Source organism: Eubalaena glacialis, chromosome 11 (genome assembly GCF_028564815.1).
Source record: "Eubalaena glacialis isolate mEubGla1 chromosome 11, mEubGla1.1.hap2.+ XY, whole genome shotgun sequence".
NCBI classification, from domain to species: Eukaryota; Metazoa; Chordata; class Mammalia; order Artiodactyla; family Balaenidae; genus Eubalaena; species Eubalaena glacialis.
In genome coordinates, this window is record NC_083726.1 from 98,263,166 (window position 1) to 98,284,914 (window position 21,749).

At 35.3% G+C, this 21,749-nt stretch overlaps 1 protein-coding gene across 1 annotated transcript in view; it reads right to left on the reverse strand.

Moving 5' to 3' along the window:
- Nucleotides 1-4,594: 4,594 nt before the first annotated feature.
- The window catches only part of ETNK1 (ethanolamine kinase 1), a 72,957-nt gene continuing 55,802 nt past the window's right edge, over nucleotides 4,595-21,749 (reverse strand). The window contains exons 7-8 of the mRNA XM_061205133.1: nucleotides 10,646-10,719; nucleotides 4,595-10,315 (exon numbers count right to left, since the gene is read on the reverse strand). Coding sequence (XP_061061116.1) covers nucleotides 10,243-10,315; nucleotides 10,646-10,719 — 147 coding nt within the window. The 3' untranslated portion in view covers nucleotides 4,595-10,242. The remainder of the gene's footprint in view (nucleotides 10,316-10,645; nucleotides 10,720-21,749) is intronic.

Below are 21,749 nucleotides of genomic sequence, written 5' to 3' on the forward strand. Positions count from 1 at the left end.
AGTGTAAGGCAGTAGGTGAGAAGAATCTGAAGCTGAAGAGAAGAGCTGAGACCAAACCAAGGAAGGGAAGTCTTCTGTGCTTGGAGAGCCATTTTAAACAGTGAAATCGTCAACAAAAAGCACAAAAATGGGAAAAATGTGGTACTAAATACATAATGAAAAAAACATTTACAGTATGAGAGCTAAAACAAAAGGCAGAACCTCAGCTTGTTCAACCTCAGCTGGGAATTCACGTGTCAAGGGACTCAAATTTTTCACCACTCTGCACAGGCACAAGTCCACAAATGACCACAAAAGTGCCCCAAAAATTGACTTTGGAGTTATAAATAAATTTTAGCAGGTAGGCGAATTCACAAATATGGAATCCATGGATAATGAGGATAAACTGTGTGTGTACTCACACATACACACATAAATATATACATGTATAACACCACACACGGACAATAGAGAATATGCCTTCTTCAAGAACACAGGTTAACAGTACCCAAAGTGAATCATATATTAGGTCAAAACATCAATAATTACCATAAAGTAGAAATAACAACACTCTGATCACAATGGAATAAATCAAGATATTAAGAACAAAACCAAAATTAAAAAGGTTCTTCCACCTAGAAATTAAACAACTTGGGTAAAAAGGAAAATATATACAAATTACACAATTTCTGAATAATAAAACACTGCAAGTTAGAATATATGGTTTTTGTTGAAGGTGGTAATTAGAGAAAATTTCAGAACCTTTAACATCTATGCCAATTTACAGTATCAGTTAAATTCCCAACCGAAAAAGCTACATTAAAGAGGTTCCACAAGGAATATCTCCTATTGGACCAAAGTTCTCACAGATAACTATAAAATTGGGATATAAAACTACCTAAAAGCACTAGAAAGCAATCAATAGCAAAAGAAACCAGATCAGGATTTACATTTAGAAAAAGAAAATGGCACTGAGTTTCCCATTTTATTAACCTGAGGGCAAGCCACAAGTCAGAGGTTTGTGGGGCACCTAAAACTCAAAAAACCTGCAGTCTTTACTTGAAGAGCCAGAGGACAGAGTTCAAAGCAACCGCAACAGCTGGAAAGTATGGAAAGAAATTCCGAGAAAGACCCAGAGATGACACTAAAATCTGCATACAGACCGACCAAATCTCTGGCTGACTTCTAAACTACACAGGTGTGGGGCACATTCCAAGCAGCCCAACTAAATCTAAAAAAAAACAAAATAAAACAAAAACTGATCAAAAATTTTAGCTGCTGTCCACCAAGGAGAGCCAGAGTTTGAGTACAGCCAAGTTACATGCCTGCTAAAACAAGCAAAATCAATACTTGTCAGAGGATCATAACAGAATCAAGAGTCTCTACAACATATCAATCACAAGTCCAGGAAACAAATCAAAACTACTAGACATACAAAGAAACAGGAAGATACGAACCATACTCAAAAGAAACCAAATCCACAGATGGTCCCTGGGATGATCCATTGTTGAAATTCGTGGACAAGGATTTTAAAGCAACTATGCTCAAGGATGCAAAGACTATACTTATATTGAATAAATAGAAAATTTAAAGAAAAATAGAAACTCTAAAAAACAATGAAATGGAAATTACAGAACTGAAAATAATATCCAAAATTTAAAAAGTCACTGAATGGACATAACAGCAGTTTGGAAATTAGAAGGGAGGAAAGAAGTCTATGAAGTATGAAGACAGATCAACAGAATAATCCAATCTGGAAAACAGAGAAAACAGACATTGGAAAAATAATGAACAGAGCATTAGTGACCTGCTGAACAACTTCAGTCTAACCATGTGTAATTAGGGACCCATAAAGGGAAGAGAGAATGAGTCTGAATATAATACTTGAAGAAATAATGGCTGAAACTTCCCCAATTTGGTAAAAGACATAAACTTACAGATTCAAAATGGTCAAAATTCAAGCAGAATCATAAATACAAAGGAAATCACATCTAAATACATCATAATCAAATTGCTAAAAACCAATTAAATACAGGTCTTGCAAGCAGCCAAAAAACAAACAAACAAAAACCCCAAAACACCACACTACAGAGGACATTCATTTGAATGATCACCAACTCATCAGAGGTCAAAACAGTGTTCTTAGGAAATACAAGTATTGAAATATTAAGGGGTAAAGAAGATTTATGTGTGTAAATTGCTCAAGTAATTCACAAAAAGAAACAGAAAATGGTAAAGCAAAGGAAGTAAAATATTACTGGGGGAATCTGGAAGAGGATATATGGGAGTGCATTGAAGCATTCTTCTGACTTTTCTAGTATTTCCTAATTCTGTCAACTGATGGAATTTAGAAGCAGTAACGCTCAACAATGAACAATTAAGGCACCCAGGCCTTAATTTCTAAATATTCTCTAAAAAAAAAAAAAAAAAAAAGTCAGGGATCCGTGAAGAAACAGCTGAATTGAGGGTTGGGGCAGGAAAAGTGCAAACTTAGCCTGGAACACCTTATGTTGCCAGAAAAGGAAGCACTCAAAAAAAAAATGAGGTGGGCAATGTTGAAAGAATACAGCAGCCAACTTGAAGGAGCTCTCAATCACCAAGCTGGAACAAATTGAGCGACAGAATGACTGTAATAGAATTATAGCCCACAGAATATCCTTGTGTCCTTACTGGTTGGATAAATAAAGGTAAATAATAAAGGTACAGCTCTTCCTTACAGTAAAATTCCAATTTATGAATGTAGAAGGAAAGTGAGAAATAGAAAATCAACATCATGCAAACATCACAATATTGTTGCAGGAAAAAACTGCCAATGGATGCTAAAATTAATAGCAAAGAAACCGCACAACTTCCAAGTATCCTCTTCCACAAGCTAATTACCAATTAAAAGTAAAACGTGGGGAGAGAAACCTGGCAGACACTTCAATTAAGTAACTAAGGTTAAAACCACTAGTAACATATGTATTAACATCTTACACCTCATATGATACACTGAAAAGGGCCTATTTCTATGGTAGTCTTGACAAAAATACATATCGATATTATCAGAGTAAGGAAATAAGAAAAACAAATATGAAATGGTAGAGGCAAGGAAGAACTCTGGAAAGCTGAATCAGAAATTGGAGGTGTCAGTATGGACTCAATTTCTAAAACATACATGAATATGAGCACGTGTGCATGCGCACACACACACACACACACACACGCACGTGTTCCCTTGCTCTGCCAGCTAAAAGGGCCTAAGATCAGTGATATCCCAGGAGCAATGAGCATCCCTAGTTCTCAGATCTAAATTTCTAAATACTAACCCCCCCCAAAAGGAACCAGGCTCCTTGGAGAAAATGCCTGATTCCAGGGGTCAGGAAGGGAAGTACAAAATTAGTCTGCAATTTCTTGTTTTACTAGAAGGTAAGGAAGTGCTCAAAAAATTTCGGGGTATATCAAAAGGACAAAGGAACCAGATTTGATGGGGTTCCCCCAAGCCAAATCTCAGACAATTTAACATCAATATATATAAGTGTAGTAACAAATTATAATGCATTCAATAAAACAGAAACCCATGAGTATATACTTAAAATACAGTCACATGGATGGTAGAGCAGAAAGAGAAAGAGAAAGATAACAGACAGACACAAGAGGATGATTCCTTACAGTAAACAGAGATAGATAAATAGATGATAGACAAGAGATTCCTTACAGCAAAAGGCTGATATACGTGAAGCATGCAGCAGCACTAGAAGTGACTATTTTGCAGCCATCACAATAAAGACTGGTTTAGATAATTATCAAGTATTGCTCCCTCAGGGGAGGCGGACAGGAGATGTTTGACAGGAGCAAAATACTTAAATCTTAAAGTATCTCCCCACAGACTGCTTAGTAGTTACCACAGGGAAAACAACTATACAGTGACGACATAGAACAATACTTTGACCAGGTGATCAAAATTAACATCAACATTGATTTCCTCAGATGTGATACTCTAACAAGGACAAATCACTTCTGTAGTATTTTGGCTGCGATACATAACCTCAATCTAATCATTAGAAAACACCAGACAAATCCAAATTGGAAGGCATTCTAAAAAAACACACAAACACACACACACTGCTGACTATTTTCATTATGGAAAATTGATCTTCATGATAAACATTATCTGAAGGTAGAAATCATATCTTATCTTTGTATCTCCACCATCTATCACACTACCCGAAAATGAGAAACTGAGCTTAACAAACATTAGTTGAATGGATAGTCCCTGCCTAGACTGTAAGATGCTAAGTCCCAGTGTCTTTAATCCTGCTTCCAGCCCCAAGCACAGTGAAAACACAAAGTATAGTGGCTAGAATAATGAATTTTTAAACTAGGTAAACAAAATTTGTTCATAATTTATACAATATTCTACACTCTCATCTCAACCAAATTTTCAAAAGTAAACTTTTTTCAAAACTTTTAAACACTGTATTAAAAAACCAGAGATTAGAAATTTAAAGACTCACTTCAAATATACAAATAGTTATACACGAACATTTAAAAGCTTTTTCTACAATAGGAAAACCACAAAAATAAGTTGAAGTAACAAGATTTATGGATACAAGCAGTTAGAACTCAACTTTATTGTTACAACCAATTTTTATTTACAGAATATAAATCTCTTCAAAAAGATACATTCCTTCATTTAATCAATGGTAAAAGGCCTTACTGAACAGAAATAAAGCCTAAACATCACTTATATTTAAACAGAAATACAGATTCATTAAAAGTTTATGAACACATAGCAAAAATGCATTTTTATTTAAGCAGTTACATGAATGAGGCTGTTTTTAATTTTCTTCACTGGTAACCCCATTTTAACCAGAGAACAAATTTTACTTAAATTAACAGTAGTAAAAATGTAAAGATTAAAGTTTAAACATGAAAAGAAGCAACAAAAAACAGGAAGTATCTTCATTACCAAACAGATTAACAAGTTCCCAGACACTCAGATACTTTCTGAGGCATATCAAAACACCTACATCAAACGTTGCATTCATTTGAGAGGTATCAATACATTTTCAGTGCTGAGACTATTTGTAGCACTTACAGTATTTACAGAGCAGCATTATACTACTATGGTTCACATTTGAGAAACATAAATTTAACCTTTATGCCACAATTTCCCAATTCAACATACAGCTAATGCAATGACAATTATTCATTTTGTTTTTTTCTTCTGAAACTGATAAGGACATTGTCATTTAAGAACATGGAATAATGCCAGGTCTTCTTTCTTAAAATAATGGTATATTTTAAAATCCAAATACTTCAAATCATGGAAACTTCACCCAGCTATACAAAGGCTCCTAAATACAGTAGAGTTTAAAAGTTTCCTTTTTGCAGATTCTACCAATTTATAATGACTTTAGTACATGTAAGTAACAGGAAACTTCTTCAGATTGTTGCACAATAAAAATTACAGGGTGCAACTACATAATTTAAGTAGCAGCACAGCACAACCATGCAAACGCTCTCATTTCCTCCACTGCTTTTGGGGGGGTCTTTTCCAGTTCACAGGAGCTAGTTTACACGGATACCACCAGGTCTTATTCTCTCTCTTAAAGTTCCTTTTGAAATTTAACTAATGGAACAATTCAAATCAGCCACCTTTTTCTTACCCTTCACTAACTCGTTCAAATATAACATGTAATGTTTTCAATTTGTATAAATACCTTGTGTTTTGTTAAAATGATTAATGGTATTATTAATACCATTAATGGGCAAGGTGTAGACAAAAATATGCCTACATTTAGGGATTAAGAATATTTTACAGAGCAATTTTTTCATAACTAGAAAGCCATAGGATGCGTAATGAACACAGATTTTATTTTAACTTGCTGTTTGATAACATCAGTAGCATAGTAAGTGCATTAAGTATAGGAAAGAAGAGAAAGCAGATTTCAGGACAGAAACCTACTAAAAACTTGAACTCTGAATGCCTCAAAGTCAAAAGGATATTTTCTATAAGCACTGTATTATTTTTTCTATTCAAATAGTTTAAATCTGTCCATTTCAAATTATGATCCAGAAAGGAAAAATTTAGTGTTAAAAACTGTTCAGAAAAGTCTAATTCATTGTGTAATATATCTTATTAATTTCAGTTTTCAAGTATTCAAGTAATGCAAACTCAAGCATTTTCTTTTATAGCAATACATTTACGGACTAAACCTCAAAGATGGGGAAAAATTCATTTAAAATAATCGTTACACTTTTCTGTCTGAAGACATCAAACCCAAGACATAACACTGTAATCTCACAAGTGGTATGTAGCAGAAAAAAAAGGTGGTTCCATATAACTAATGTCTTTCGTTAAAAAAAGAAACAAAAACAAAACAGATTGCCTTAATATGTAACTAAGTTTCCAGTCAAAGATATTCTAAAAATCTAATGAAGAAAATTCAGAGCAAATCAATTTTGAAATAAAGATAAAGCTGCTTTACCACATACTTATAATTCACTTTCCTTTGTGCATAAAAACTACTAGCATTTGCCTTTTGTGTAAAGTAGTGCAAGTTGCTGCCAATAACAAAACTCTCCTCCTAGCATAAAGCATTGTTAACTTTGTCTATCAATTGAATGACTGACTAATATTAAAAGCTTAAGTCTATATCACTTTGGAATGCAGTATAAAATGCTTATTAAAAGCAATTTAAAGCAGAAAATCAAACTGATAGTTTTCTCATTTACATTATGAAGGAATTCAAAAATGGTACAGAAAGCTTTGTGTAATATAAAAAAGAAATATCTATATAACTTTAAAAGTGGAGGTTTTTAACTTTTGAGAGTGTATGGGGGAATTTTCCCTTTAAATCTGGAAGGTTTCATAATAAATATATTTATGAAGTTAAATATTTTTAGTTCAGCAAAAATGGAATTAGCAGTCATTAAAAGAACACATACCTCTTCTGTGTTTTACAATCCCATAATGAACAGCTTTATACTTAGAGAAGCCAACTGAGACATGCTTAAGTTGAACTAGGAGCTATTACTTATCATCTCCCTTGTATATGTGGGACTTAAGATTCATACTGAGATATATAAAAACTCAGTTTTTTTTTGTAGAAAAAGGTTAACAGCCTTGAAAACAGAAAAGGATAACACTTCAGTCTGCAATCATAAAATTATATTTTTAATTTGCTTTAGCTTAGAATCATGACTCAAATAATGGAATTCTAACAATGTATTAATTTACTGCTTGCAGGGATCTAACCTCCAAAAACTAGTGGTCAACTAAAGATCGAAAAAAAGTCATATTAGGCACTGAGAGGCTAAATAAATAAGTACTGACGTTAACAAAAACTGACAAACCCTATTTCCAGTTCCTCTTGTTATCCCACTGTGCAGCCCGATTTGTTGGCTATTTCCAGTCTAAAACCAAAGAGCTGGATCATTACCTTACAGAAAAATGTCTACAAAAGGGAAAAGAATGCAAAACAATACACAATCTCATATGCAACATACAACTCACACTAATTTACAAATTTTTATTTACACTGTTTTATATACATTCCAGGCAGACCTAGTTGATGAGTTTTGTGCTCATATTGATCTCAAATGATCATGTATGTGAACAGTATGATTTACTACCACATCTCTTTAATTCCCAGAAAGTGGTGGTAGCATGGGGTCAGGAGGGAAAAAAATCAAGTATTACTGGTCAGGTAAGATCATACAAGTATGTAAGGAACAAAGGGAAAACAAATTGTGGAATTTTGCTTGCTAAAGCATCCAGGCCACTATGGTCTATTGACTAACAGTTGAGTATACATGAATGCCACTTCTCTAACAACCATTTTCATATTTACAAAATGAGCTTACTATCAGTTGAGTTATTAGGTAAGGCATTCAAGTTCCTTAGCTTAACATAAAAAGGCAAAAGACATCTCAGCAAGCCACAGGACAAATTTTAGAGGGATGTTTTCCCTTTAGAATCCCTTAAATGGTCAATTAAAAGGGAAGCAAATTTTGAACCCTATTATTAGGCTGAAGCATGATCCCAAAAACCTGTACAGGAAGTGGGAACATCATAATACCCAAAATCTAGCCTAAAAGTGGGGGAAATATCTTAAATACCTTATTTTGTTCCCAAGATTCATTGCCTAGGGCTAAAATGAGAGCCTTTATTCCCCTTTACATTCACTTCTATATGAATCTCTCTGAACCACTTACAACAGTATCACAGCTAGCAGCTATGCACAATCTACCAGCAATGGCTCAGTGAATCTCTATTCAAAATAGTTTGAAGAATACGGAGTAAGGTAGAAAAATGATCTTCTCTCTTCCCACAGTTCTCCAAGATATATTTGCACTTTTAAGAAGTCAGAAAGCAAAAAAATCAAGAGTACTACATATTCTTCATTGTTCTAAGAAAATGTTCCAGCCCCAGATGAAAATTCCACGAAAAACAATTTTTCAAGTTCACTCTAACATTGTATAAAAAGCTATTCATTGTTTAATTGGTTCCTTTCATTTAGTTAATTAGGTAAAATTCTGTTGATCCTACAGTAATATGGTTTATAAAAACAGAAGTGAACATTTGTAACATTGGGGAGGTAGAAAACAAATCTTGGTCTAACACTGTTATATAGACACAAAACAGATTTTAAGATTCTATTCATGTAACTAGAATTTACCATTTTAAATGGCCTGTAAGTGTTTCTACTTACTTTATTAGCTTTAAACATCTTGAGATAATCCAAGTATTTTAAAGCACTTATCTGAGAATACAAGTCACTTGGAATAATACATCAGACTCCCCAGAAGATTTCTCAGAGGATAAATTTGTAGTTGCATATTCTGAATATGCAGATCCATTAAGCCAACTTTGTACATGGGCACTTATGTGACCAAAGTGCAAAGCTTGTCAGACTAATTTTCTAAGCAAAGTTAACCATGACTGCTCAACTCTACACAGCAGTCTTCAAAACTGGATGCTTGCTTATCTATCCCAAAGATCTAAGTTCCTTCCAAATAATAACTGCCGTCCTCTCGCTCTCAAACAGACAAAAACAAACAAACAAAACCAAAAGAAATCAAACCAAACAGAAGCCCTCCTACCATGAGTATTTTTGCTTAATTCACATTGTTATATCAGATTTTAAGTGTACAAGATCCATGTTCTAAATGTTCCTTATTTAATTCTTTTAACCACCTCAACTTATTTCTCTGAAACTATTGATACATTTATCAAGTAATCATTTGCTATCATTCTAAAGACATGGAGCCAGACTAAAACATTAAAACCACAGTGTAAGGAATGAATCTGAAGAAGTAAAAAAGAATTAATCTAAATGACATTTTCTTGTTCCCAAGTATGATAAGCATTCTGTCTTTGTTTCAAAAATTAGCAATTGCTGTACTAGCTACTATTTAATAACAAACAAAATATACAACATCTCAATAAGTAAAACAAAATTTTGGTTAGAAACAATTTGATATAGTAAAATTTTAAAAACAAACTGTAACTTAAATGACCATATATAGTATATGAAAACATTATTTAATACAGATTTTGGTAACATAAAATCATCATATATCTATTCCAGGATTATATGGTAAATATTAATATTTATACTGCCAGACTATATAGCAAGAGGGGAATTTAATTCTAAGATGTTCCCCCCCCAAAAAATGCTTTCCAATACTCCAGAAAGATGTACCACTAGCATAGACAGTGAATGTACTTCAATCTCCTAAACAGATATTTTTCTATGAACATCTTAAGTTATCTAAACCAGTGTCTGGCATTCCAAGAGTAAATGATTCATTTAACTAACAGTGTGTCAAAATAAAAAGGTTACACTAAACACCTAAAATGTTTACTAAAATTAATCTTATTAAAGTAAAACTTAAAAAAAAATTTTCTCTGGAAAATTTTCGTTGCTTACACTCAACAAACAGATGAAACAGATGAAAACAGTCACAGAATTCATGTTAAATTTATAATAAATAATTCACATATAACATAGATTAAATTATCAAAGGATTAAACTGACATCTTTATACCTTTTTGCTGATTTAACAAACTTCTTACCCACCACATACTGAGAGCAGTAGGTGTATTTCTTGACATCATTCAGACTTTTTAAAAAATAAATTGGTTGTTTAGAAGTATAATTTGTAAAGCAAGATAACCAAATTAAAATAATTTTAACATATATTGGCTTTTTGGAATTTCTTAAAATATCCACAAGCATTGTTCAGCTACTTAAGAATAACTAAATGTCTTCTTTACTCAGGCACCTTTAATGCAGTAACCTCAGGCTTCATTTTAAAGTATTGGTTAAAACGAACAATTGCATACCTATTGAGAAAAGAGAGTAACAACATAATTAGAGCTAAAAACCTTAATCCTTCGTTTATTTCCACCCACCCTTTCTAAACTGATTTTTTTTAAGTTTTTAAATTTTCAAGGGACATATTTTTAGTTTATTGCACCACCTACTGGACACTTTTCTAATACTGAGATCACTTAACAGATTATACCAGATTTCCTTGCAGACCAATTATCAAATGTATGCAACCTCTGGAACATTTGACTAAAAATAATAACTACAATGTCCCCTATAAATTCTACATGTAAATCCCAAAAGAGTAGAGACAAATGTAATGCATACAGTAAAATTAAACTTACCCAAGGAAATCAAACTCAATAGTGGAGTATTTGGCTTGAATCAAAGCCCACAATCCCCAAAAGAAATGTGAAGCCTAAAAAAAGGGAAGAAAAATCAAGAATTATGATAATGCATTTCTTTGTAAAACAAATATTAAATTGTAAGTTTTTTCCTTTTTCATCAACTCCATGAACAATATTTTCTTGATGCTTTTTTAACACAAAGTATCTAAAACACAGGTAATACTGAAGTGTACAGTTATCTGGATGGCTATAGACCACTTTTGTCCACAAAAGAGGTTATAATAAATTATAATCACTAAAAAAGAAATAGAGCCCAGTTCCTGTACCCTGCTTTGTGTGGGCAGAGCTCGGCATCAGCACTGATACATGTTGTTAGCTAAGTGTTTTTAATGGGTCATAATTGCTAGCAGGATTTCCTATAAAATACATTATCAAAGGACTTTGTTTCTTAAAATATATACAAAAAGGAAAATCCAAATCTCAAAAACAAAACATATACTGAAACCTGAAGATGTTCAGGGGGTGACAAATTTCTGAAATCAATTTTTATTGACCCAACAATTCTGCGCAATCAACGATGATATAAAGTTACACAACTTGACTTATGCTGGAGAAAAATGAGTCTTAAAGAGTAAACAGATGACTGTATAATTAGGAGCTGCACAATAATTTTGTATGTGTGCTTTACAATCTATTTTCATTTAAACACGATATTTTAAGATTCTGAGGGAGGAACCAAGATAGCGGAGTAGAAGGACGTGCTCTCACTCCCTCTTATGAGAACACCAGAATCACAACTAGCTGCTGGACAATCATCGACAGAAAGACACAGGAACTCACCAAAAAAGATACCCCACATCCAAAGACAAAGGAGAAGCCACAATGAGACGGTAGGAGGGGCGCAATTACAGTAAAATCAAATCCCATAACTGCTGGGTGGGTGACTCACAGACTGGAGAACACTAATAACACAGAAGTCCACCCACTGGAGTGAAGGTTCTGAGCCCCACGTCAGGCTTCCCAACCTGAGGGTCCGGCAACGGGAGGAGGAATTCCTAGAGAATCAGACTTTAGAAGGCTAGAGGGATTTGACTGCAGGACTTCGACAGGACTGGGGGAAACAGAGACTCCACTCTTGGAGGGCACACACAAAGTAGTGTGCGCATCGGGACCCAGGGGAAGCAGCAGTGACCCCATAGGAGACTGAACCAGACCTACCTGCTAGTGTTGGAGGGTCTCCTGCAGAGGCGGGGTGTGTCTCTGTTTCACCGTGGGGATGGGGACACTGGCAGAAGTCCTGGGAAGTACTCCTTGGCGTGAGCCCTCCCAGAGTCTGTCATTAGCCCCACCAAAGAGCTCAGGTAGGCTCCAGTGTTGGGTTGCCTCAGGCCAAACAACCAACAGGGAGGGAACCCAGCCCCACCCATCAGCAGTCAAGTGGATTAAAGTTTTACTGAGATCTGCCCACCAGAGCAACAGTCAGCTCTACCCACCACCAGTCGCTCCCATCAGGAAACTTACACAAGCCTCTCAGATAGCCTCATCCACCAGAGGGTAGACAGCAGAAGCAAGAAGGACTACAATCCTGCAGCCTGTGGAACAAAAACCACATTCACAGAAAGATAGACAAGATGAAAAGGCACAGGGCTATGTACCAGACGAAGGAACAAGATAAACCCCAGAAAAACAACTAAATGAAGTGGAGATAGGCAACCTTCCAGAAAAACAATTCAGAATAATGACAGTGAAGATGATCCAGGACCTCGGAAAAAGAATGGAGGCAAAGATCGAGAAGATGCAAGAAATGTTTAACAAAGACCTAGAAGAATTAAAGAACAAACAAACAGAGATGAACAATACAATAACTGAAATGAAAACTACACTAGAAGGAATCCATAGCAGAATAACTGAGGCAGAAGAACGGATAAGTGACCTGGAAGACAGAATGGTGGAATTCACTGCTGCAGAACAGAATAAAGAAAAAACAATGAAAAGAAATGAAGACAGCCTAAGAGACCTCTGGGACAACATTAAACGCAACAACATTTGCATTATAGGGGTCCCAGAAGGAGAAGAGAGAAAGGACCCAACAAAATATTTGAACAGATTATAGTCGAAAACTTCCCTAACATGGGAAAGGAATTAACCACCCAAGTCCAGGAAGCGCAGCGAGTCCCATATAGGGTAAACCCAAGTAGAAACACGCCAAGACACATAGTAATCAAACTGGCAAAAATTAAAGACAAAGAAAAATTATTGAAAGCAGCAAAGGAAAAACGACAAATAACATACAAGGGAACTCCCATAACGTTACAGCTGATTTCTCAGCAGAAACTCTACAAGCCAGAAGGGAGTGGCATGATATACTTAAAGTGATGAAAGGGAAGAACCTACAACCCAGATTACTCTACCCCGCAAGGATCTCATTCAGATTCGACAGAGAAATCAAAAGCTTTACAGATAAGCAAAAGCTAAGAGAATTCAGCACCACCAAACCAGCTCTACAACAAATGCTAAAGGAACTTCTCTAAGTGGGAAACACAAGAGAAGAAAAGGACCTACAAAAACAAACCCAAAACGATTAAGAAAATGGTCATAGGAACATATATATCGATAATTACCTTAAACATGAATGGATTAAATGCTCCAACCAAAACACACAGGCTTGCTGAATGGACACAAAAACAAAACCCATATATATGCTGTCTACAAGAGACCCACTTCAGACCTAGGGACACATTCAGACTGAAAGTGAGGGGATGGAAAAAGATATTCCATGCAGGGCTTCCCTGGTGGCGCAGTGGTTGAGAATCTGCCTGCCAATGCAGGGGACACGGGTTCGAGCCCTGGTCTGGGAAGATCCCACATGCCTCGGAGCAGCTGGGCCCGTGAGCCACAATTACAGAGCCTGCGCGTCTGGAGCCTGTGCTCCGCAACAAGAGAGGCCGCGATAGTGAGAGGCCCGTGCACCGCGATGAAGAGTGGCCCCCGCTTGCCACAACTAGAGAAAGCCCTTGCACAGAAACGAAGACCCAACACAGCCATAAAAATTAGTTAATTAAAAAAAAAAAAAAAAAAAAGATATTCCATGCAAATGGAAATCAAAAGAAAGCTGGAGGAGCAATACTCATATCAGACAAAATAGACTTTAAAATAAAGAATGTTACAAGAGACAAGGAAGGACACTACATAATGATCAAGGGATCAATCCAAGGAGAAGATATAACAATTATAAATATATATGCACCCAACATAGGAGCACCTCAATACATAAGGCAACTGCTCACAGCTATAAAAGAGGAAATCGACAGTAACACAATAATAGTGGGGGACTTTAACACCTCACTTACACCAATGGACAGATCATCCAAAATGAAAATAAATAAGGAAACAGAAGCTTTAAATGACACAATAGACCAGATAGATTTAACTGATATTTATAGGAGATTCCATCCAAAAACAGCAGATTACACTTTCTTCTCAAGTGCGCACAGAACATTCTCCAGGATAGATCACATCTTGGGTCACAAATCAAGCCTCAGTAAATTTAAGAAAACTGAAATCATATCAAGCATCTTTTCTGACCACAACGGTATGAGATTAGAAATCAATTACAGGGAAAAAAACGTAAAAAACACAAACACATGGAGGCTAAACAATACGTTACTAAATAACCAAGAGATCACTGAAGAAATCAAAGAGGAAATCAAAAAATACCTAGAGACAAATGGCAATGAAAACACAACCATCCAAAACCTATGGGATGCAGCAAAAGCAGTTCTAAGAGGGAAGTTTATAGCTATACAAGCCTACCTCAATAAACAAGAAAAATCTCAAATAAACAATCTAACCTTACACCTAAAGGAACTAGAGAAAGAAGAACAAACAAAACCCAAAGGTAGCAGAAGGAAAGAAATCATAAAGATCAGAGCAGAAATAAATGAAATACAAACAAAGAAAATAGCAAAGATCAATAAAACCAAAAGCTGGTTCTTTGAGAAGATAAACAAAATTGATAAACCATTAGCCAGATTCATCAAGAAAAAGAGGGAGAGGACTCAAATCAATAAAATTAGAAATGAAAAAGGAGGGCTTCCCTGGTGGCGCAGTGGTTGGGAATCCGCCTGCCAATGCAGGGGACACGGGTTCGAGCCCTGGTCTGGGAAGATCCCACATGCCATGAAGCAACTGGGCCCGTGAGCCACAACTACTGAGGCTGCACGTCTGGAGCCTGTGCTCCGAAACAAGAGAGGCCGCGATAGTGAGAGGCCCGCGCACCGCGATGAAGAGTGGCCCCCACTTGCCGCAATTAGAGAAAGCCCTCGCACAGAAACGAAGACCCAACACAGCCAAAAATAAATAAATAAATAAATTAATAAATTAAAAAAAAAAAAGTGTTTTAACATAGATTAAAAACCATGTAAAAAAAAAAAAAAGAAATGAAAAAGGAGAAGTTACAACAGACACTGCAGAAATACAAAGCATCCTAAGAGACTACTACAAGCAACTCTATGCCAATAAAATGGACAACCTGGAAGAAATGGACAAATTCTTACAAAGGTATAACCTTGCAAGACCGAACCAGGAAGAAATAGAAAATATGAACAGACCAATCACAAGTAATGAATTTGAAACTGTGATTAAAAATCTTCCAACAAACAAAGTCCAGGACCAGATGGCTTCACAGGTGAATTCTATCAAACATTTAGAGAAGAGCTAACACCCATCCTTCTCAAACTCTTCCAAAAAATTACAGAGGATGGAACACTCCCAAACTCATTCTATGAGGCCACCAACGCCCTGATACCAAAACCAGACAAGGATACTACACAAAAAGAAAATTACAGACCAATATCACTGATGAATATAGATGCAAAAATCCTCAACAAAATACTAGCAAACAGAATCCAACAACACATTAAAAGGATCATACACCATGATCAAGTGGAATTTATCCCAGGGATGCAAGGATTCTTCAATATACGCAAATCAATCAATGTGATACACCATATTAACAAACTGAAGAATAAAAACCATATGATCATCTCAATAGATGCAGAAAAAGCTTTTGGCAAAATTCAACACCCATTTATGATAAAAACTCTCCAGAAGGTGGGCATAGAGGGAACCTACCTCAACATAATAAAGGCCATATATGACAAACCCACAGCAAACATCATTCTCAATGGTGAAAAACTGAAAGCATTTCCTCTAAGATCAGGAACGAGACAAGGATGTCCACTCTCACCACTATTATTCAACATAGTTTTGGAAGTCCTAGCCTCGGCAATCAGAGAAGAAAAAGAAAGAAAAGGAATACAAATTGGAAAAGAATAAGTAAAACTGTCACTGTCTGCAGATGACATGATACTATACACAGAGACTCCTAAAGATGCCACCAGGAAACTACTAGAGCTAGTCAATGAATTTGGTAAAGTTGCAGGATACAAAATTAATGCACAGAAATCTCTTGCATTCCTATACACTAATGATGAAAAATCTGAAAGAGAAATTAAGGAAACACTCCCATTTACCATTGCAACAAAAAGAATAAAATACCTAGGAATAAACCTACCTAGGGAGACAAAAGACCTGTATGCAGAAAACTATAAGACACTGATGAAAGAAATTAAAGATGATACCAACAGATGGAGAGATATACCATGTTCTTGGATTGGAAGAATCAATATTGTGAAAATGACTCTACTACCCAAAGCAATCTACAGATTCAATGCAATCCCTATCAAATTACCAATGGCATTTTTTATGGAACTAGAACAAAAAATCTTAAAATTTGTATGGAGACACAAAAGACCCCGAATAGCCAAAGCAGTCTTGAGGGAAAAAAACGGAGCCGGAGGAATCAGATTCCCTGACTTCAGACTATACTACAAAGCTACAGTAATCAAGACAATATGGTACTGGCACAAAAACAGAAACATAGATCAATGGAACAAAATAGAAAGCCCAGAGGTAAACCCATGCACCTATGGTCAACTAATCTATGACAAAGGAGGCAAGGATATGCAATTGAGAAAAGACAGTCTCTTCAATAAGTGGTGCTGGGAAAACTGGACAGCTACATGTAAAAGAATGAAATTAGAATACTCCCTAACAAAATACACAAAAATAAACTCAAAATGGATTAGAGACCTAAATGTAAGACTGGACACTATAAAACTCTTAGAGGAAAACATAGGAAGAACACTCTTTGATATAAATCACAGAAAGATCTCTTTTGATCCAACTCCTAGAGTAATGGAAATAAAAACAAAAATAAACAAATGGGACCTAATGAAACTTAAAAGCTTTTGCACAGCAAAGGAAACCATAAACAAGACGAAAAGACAACCCTCAAAATGGGAGAAAATATTTGCAAAGGAATCAACCGACAAAGGATTAATCTCCAAAATATATAAACAGCTCATGCAGCTCGATATTAAAAAAACAAACAACCCAATCCAAAAATGGGCAGAAGACCCAAATAGACATTTCTCCAAAGAAGAGATACAGATGGCCAAGAAGCACATGAAAAGCTGCTCAACATCACTAATTATTAGAGAAATGCAAATCAAAACTACAATGAGGTATCACCTCGCACCAGTTAGAATGGGTTTCAACAGAAAATCTACAAACAACAAATGCTGGGGAGGGTATGGAGAAAAGGGAACCCTCTCGCACTGTTGGTGGGAATGTAAACTGATACAGCCACTATGGAGAACAGTATGGAGGTTCCTTAAAAAACTAAAAATAGAATTACCATATATATGATCCAGCAATCCCACTACTGGGCATATACCCAGAGAAAACCACAATTCAAAAAGACACATGCACCCCAATGTTCATTGCAGCACTATTTACAGTAGCCAGGTCATGAAGCAACTTAAATGCCCATCAACAGGCGAATGGATAAAGAAGATGTGGTACATATATACAATGGAATATTACTCAGCCATAAAAAGGAACGAAATTGGGTCATCTGTTGAGACGTGGATGGATCTACAGACTGTCATACAGAGTGAGGTAAGTCAGAAAGAGAAAAACAAATATTGTATATTAACGCATATACGTGGAACCTAGAAAAATGGTACAGATGAACCGGTTTTCAGGGCAGAAATTGAGACACAGATGTAGAGAATAAACGTATGGACACCAAGGGGGGAAAGGGGAGGGTAGTGGGAGTGGTGGTGTGATGAACTGGGTGATTGGGATTGACATTCATACACTGATGTGGATAAAATTGATGACTATTAAGAACCTGCTGTATAAAAAAATAAATTAAATAAAATTAAAAAAAAAAAGTAGACTCACAGATAAAAACAAACTAGTGGTTACCACTTGTGGGGGTGGGCAATATAGGGGTGGGGGAAAAAAGGGTTATCATGGCGTTATATGAAGTCACGTGTGTGATATTTTTGGAAAATTGTAAAGCACTATAAAATTTTTAAAATCTTTCATTCAATAAAAAATTATTTACAAAAAAAAAAAAAATCGGCAGTGTTTTGGTCAGTTCAGTAAAGTTACACAGAAAAGATTGCCAAGCATATGCTGGCTCCTAGTTTTTATGCCTTTTGTGGTTCAGATGCATTTCTTTCATTCTGATTACTTAGGAATACTTATCTGCAGCTTGCTTTTTCCCATTAGTTTCTGTCTACTTTACTGTCTTCAATTTATCTTGTTTAATGACAGATTTTTAAAGCACTTGGTACTTTACTTTTTTAGTCATCATTCTTTTTATATCCCTACTTATTACATCTTATTAGAAAACATATTTTGTTCTGTGTTTCAGTTTTTTCTGCTACATATTTATGAGCCTTCCAATTGGCTTTCTCTTTGAAAGCATTAAACAGAATATTGGTATAAATTATATTGTACATACAAGCAAAAATAAAATAGTTGCATGTGTACTTTTTTAACATTTACATAGATAGGTATTTAGCTTACATTTATCTCTACCTATGCATTTTTAGATTAGCTATAATCCACATCCAAATATTTAGACCATCTGTTCTCATATCTTGAAAATGGATTGATCTATATTTTTCCCTACTGGAATCCTACCTTACTATATATCTAGCTTTAATTTTCATATCTTTCTATAGTGGTCAGATTCTACTAAGTTTTATCATTGCACTGTATTCCTTAGCTTTTCTAGGCTGGGACTACACAACACTGCATTAAACAGTTAAATATTTGATAATCTAAAAAAAAAAAAAAAAAGTTTCTGATAACACTAAGACTTTACTTCCCAAGAAATACTCTATTCTAACTAGAAATACTATAACTAGAAAAAAATTACTAGGTGTGTGGCTGTAAGCAACTTAATTAACCCCTCTGTACGTTTGTTCCCTCATCTGTAAAATCCAAGTGAGATATTATAATTTATAATAAGATATAGACATTTGATCTTCATTCACTGTTCCTGGCTCATAGCTCCTTGGACTTTCCTAAGCATAGAGCAACTGGGAGCATTTTTTGTTATAATATTTGGTCTTTTGTCATTGGTTCCTGAAATAGTTCCACAGCCATAAATGTGAAAGGAATGTCTTTGTTATTCTTAACAAGCCCCTTTCAACCACATGTTAATAAGGTGTCTTTTGGAAAGCCCCTAAACTTGAGGGCTGGTTGCCAGGGGAACTAACCACGTGATTAGAAGGTTGGAACTTTCGGCCCCACCACCTCCAGACTTCCAGGGAGGGAAGAGGGGCTGAAAACTGAGATGGCCAATGATTTAATCAATCTTGCTTTGGTAATGAAGCGTCCACTAAAACCTAAAAGGAAGGGGTTTGGAGAGCTTCCATATTTCGTGAACCAGAACCTACGCACATGCTGGGAGGGTGGTACACCTGAAACTCCACAGGAACGTAAGTTCCTACAACGAGGACACTTCCAGACCTCACAGTACTGTACCCCTTCATCCAACTGTTCTTCTGTATCCTTATAATATCCTTTATGATAAACTGGTAAACAAATGTAAACGTTTCTCTGAGTTCTGTGAGCCAGTCTAGCAAATTAACAGGCCCCAAGGAGGGAGATGTGGAAGCCTCCCATTTAAAGCCAGTGGACTTGTGAGTGGCATCTAAAGGGGTGAGGGGGCAGTCTTGTGGGACTGAACCTTTAACCTATGGAATCTGACACTATCTCCAGGTGGATAGTGTCAGACCTGAGTTAAATTTGTAGGACACCCAATCACTGCCTGCTGAGAACTAGAGAACTGATTGGTGTGTGGGAAAAAAACCACATCGGAGCAGCTGGCATACAACAAACATTCAATAAAATGTTAATTATTATAATTATATGAAACCAAAATGATAAAAATGATGAAGGTTTTTTTAAATGGTCTTCTTTCTGTCTAAGGCAGTGTCTCAGGTATTGAAAAGTGATTTATGAGATGAGATGCCTTCCTTCTTTTGAAAGTCTCAATCAGTGGTTCTCAAAGTGGTCCATGAATCCATGGCAGATTCTGAGGCCCAAAACTATTTTCATAATAATACTAATATGTTACTTGTCTTTTCGACTATGTTTACATTTGCAATGATGAAAAAGCAATACTGGGTGAAGCTCCTGGTACCTTAACATAAGTCAAGGTAGTGGTACCAAATTGAATTAGTATAGTAGTCTTACTCTTCACCACCACCACACACTCACAGTACAAATCCAGTCTCACTAAAGAATGTCCTTTAATAGTTAAAGTCCTTTAACTATTAATTTTATTAAATCTCCACCCTTGAGTACATGATATTCTGATATTCTGTGGGATGATACAGGAAGTACATATAAAGCATGTCTGATGCATACCCAAAGCATGAAGGCTGTCTCAAGGAAAACCACATATGACTGAGTTGTGAGCTAAACTTGCACATTTTTAATGGAACATCATTTTTACTTGAAGAACAACTGACATATGAACTAGAGTTATTAGACTTGGGTATTTGGCAGACATTTCTCAAATATAAAAAAGAGAACTTGTCATTTCAATGAGAGTAACTGACAGTATTTGTTGCCAATAACAGACTTTGACTATTCAACCTAAAATTAGAACTTTGGAAAATTTGTATTCAACTCTGTGAGCTTATCAGCTTCTCAATAAAGTACCTAAAACTTTTCTGATACTGGTGGTGATATCAATAAATGTGATTTTTTAAATATCATATAATGAGATGTATCAACTTTTAGAAGTTCTATACAGCTCAATAAATCCATATTTCCCAAATGACTAATGAATGACATTCAAATTACAAAATCACGCATTGATAAAAGAACCATTCAAAGTACAAGATAAACTAATGGAGATTAATGTAATAGAATACAAAAGTTAACTTACGTGTTCAGACTGAACATTACAATTAACCTTTAAGAAACTATCACTTGCTGAGTTTTGGTGAAGCATCAAAAAAGAATATCCACAATTCTCTGAAAAGGCAAAATACTCCTCTATTCCAACAACCCTGTGTGTGTGAAACAGGACTATCTTCATATACTTCAACCAAAACCATACATTGTAAGAGATGAAATGCAGAAGCAAATATGAGAATACAGCTTTTGTTATGCTAGACATTACAGAGGTTTGCAAAAGTATAAAATTATGTCATCCTTCTCACTGAAGTGTTTTTTGATTTGGAAAATAGCTATTTTTCATTTTTAAAATGCTGTTTATGTTAACATGAGCTTTTAAAAAAAATATGTATTTAATAAATATTTTGAATTTGTTTTAATTTCCAAGATGGTAAATACTGATAATTAAACCATATAATCTCGTAGAGGTCTTCAAAAAAGTTTTGGAAGCGTAAAATAAGGTACTGAGACCAAAAAGTTTGAGAACCATTAGTCTTAATCACCTCAGCATATTCTAATGATATAAAAATCATCTGCAAATGGTATCATAATCTCTTCCTATTAGATGGGTTCTGTAGTAGAAAAGACTAAAATCAGGGGACATTCTATACCTAAAAATAACATCAAAACAGCTCTCCCCACCATTTCAAGCAGTGCTGGCAAATGTATTTCTCAATTTTTATTCATATAGTAATGTAAAATAACTAAATGATTCTATACTAGAGAAGCATTATACATAAAACTTCAGTTTTTTGGTAGGTAACAC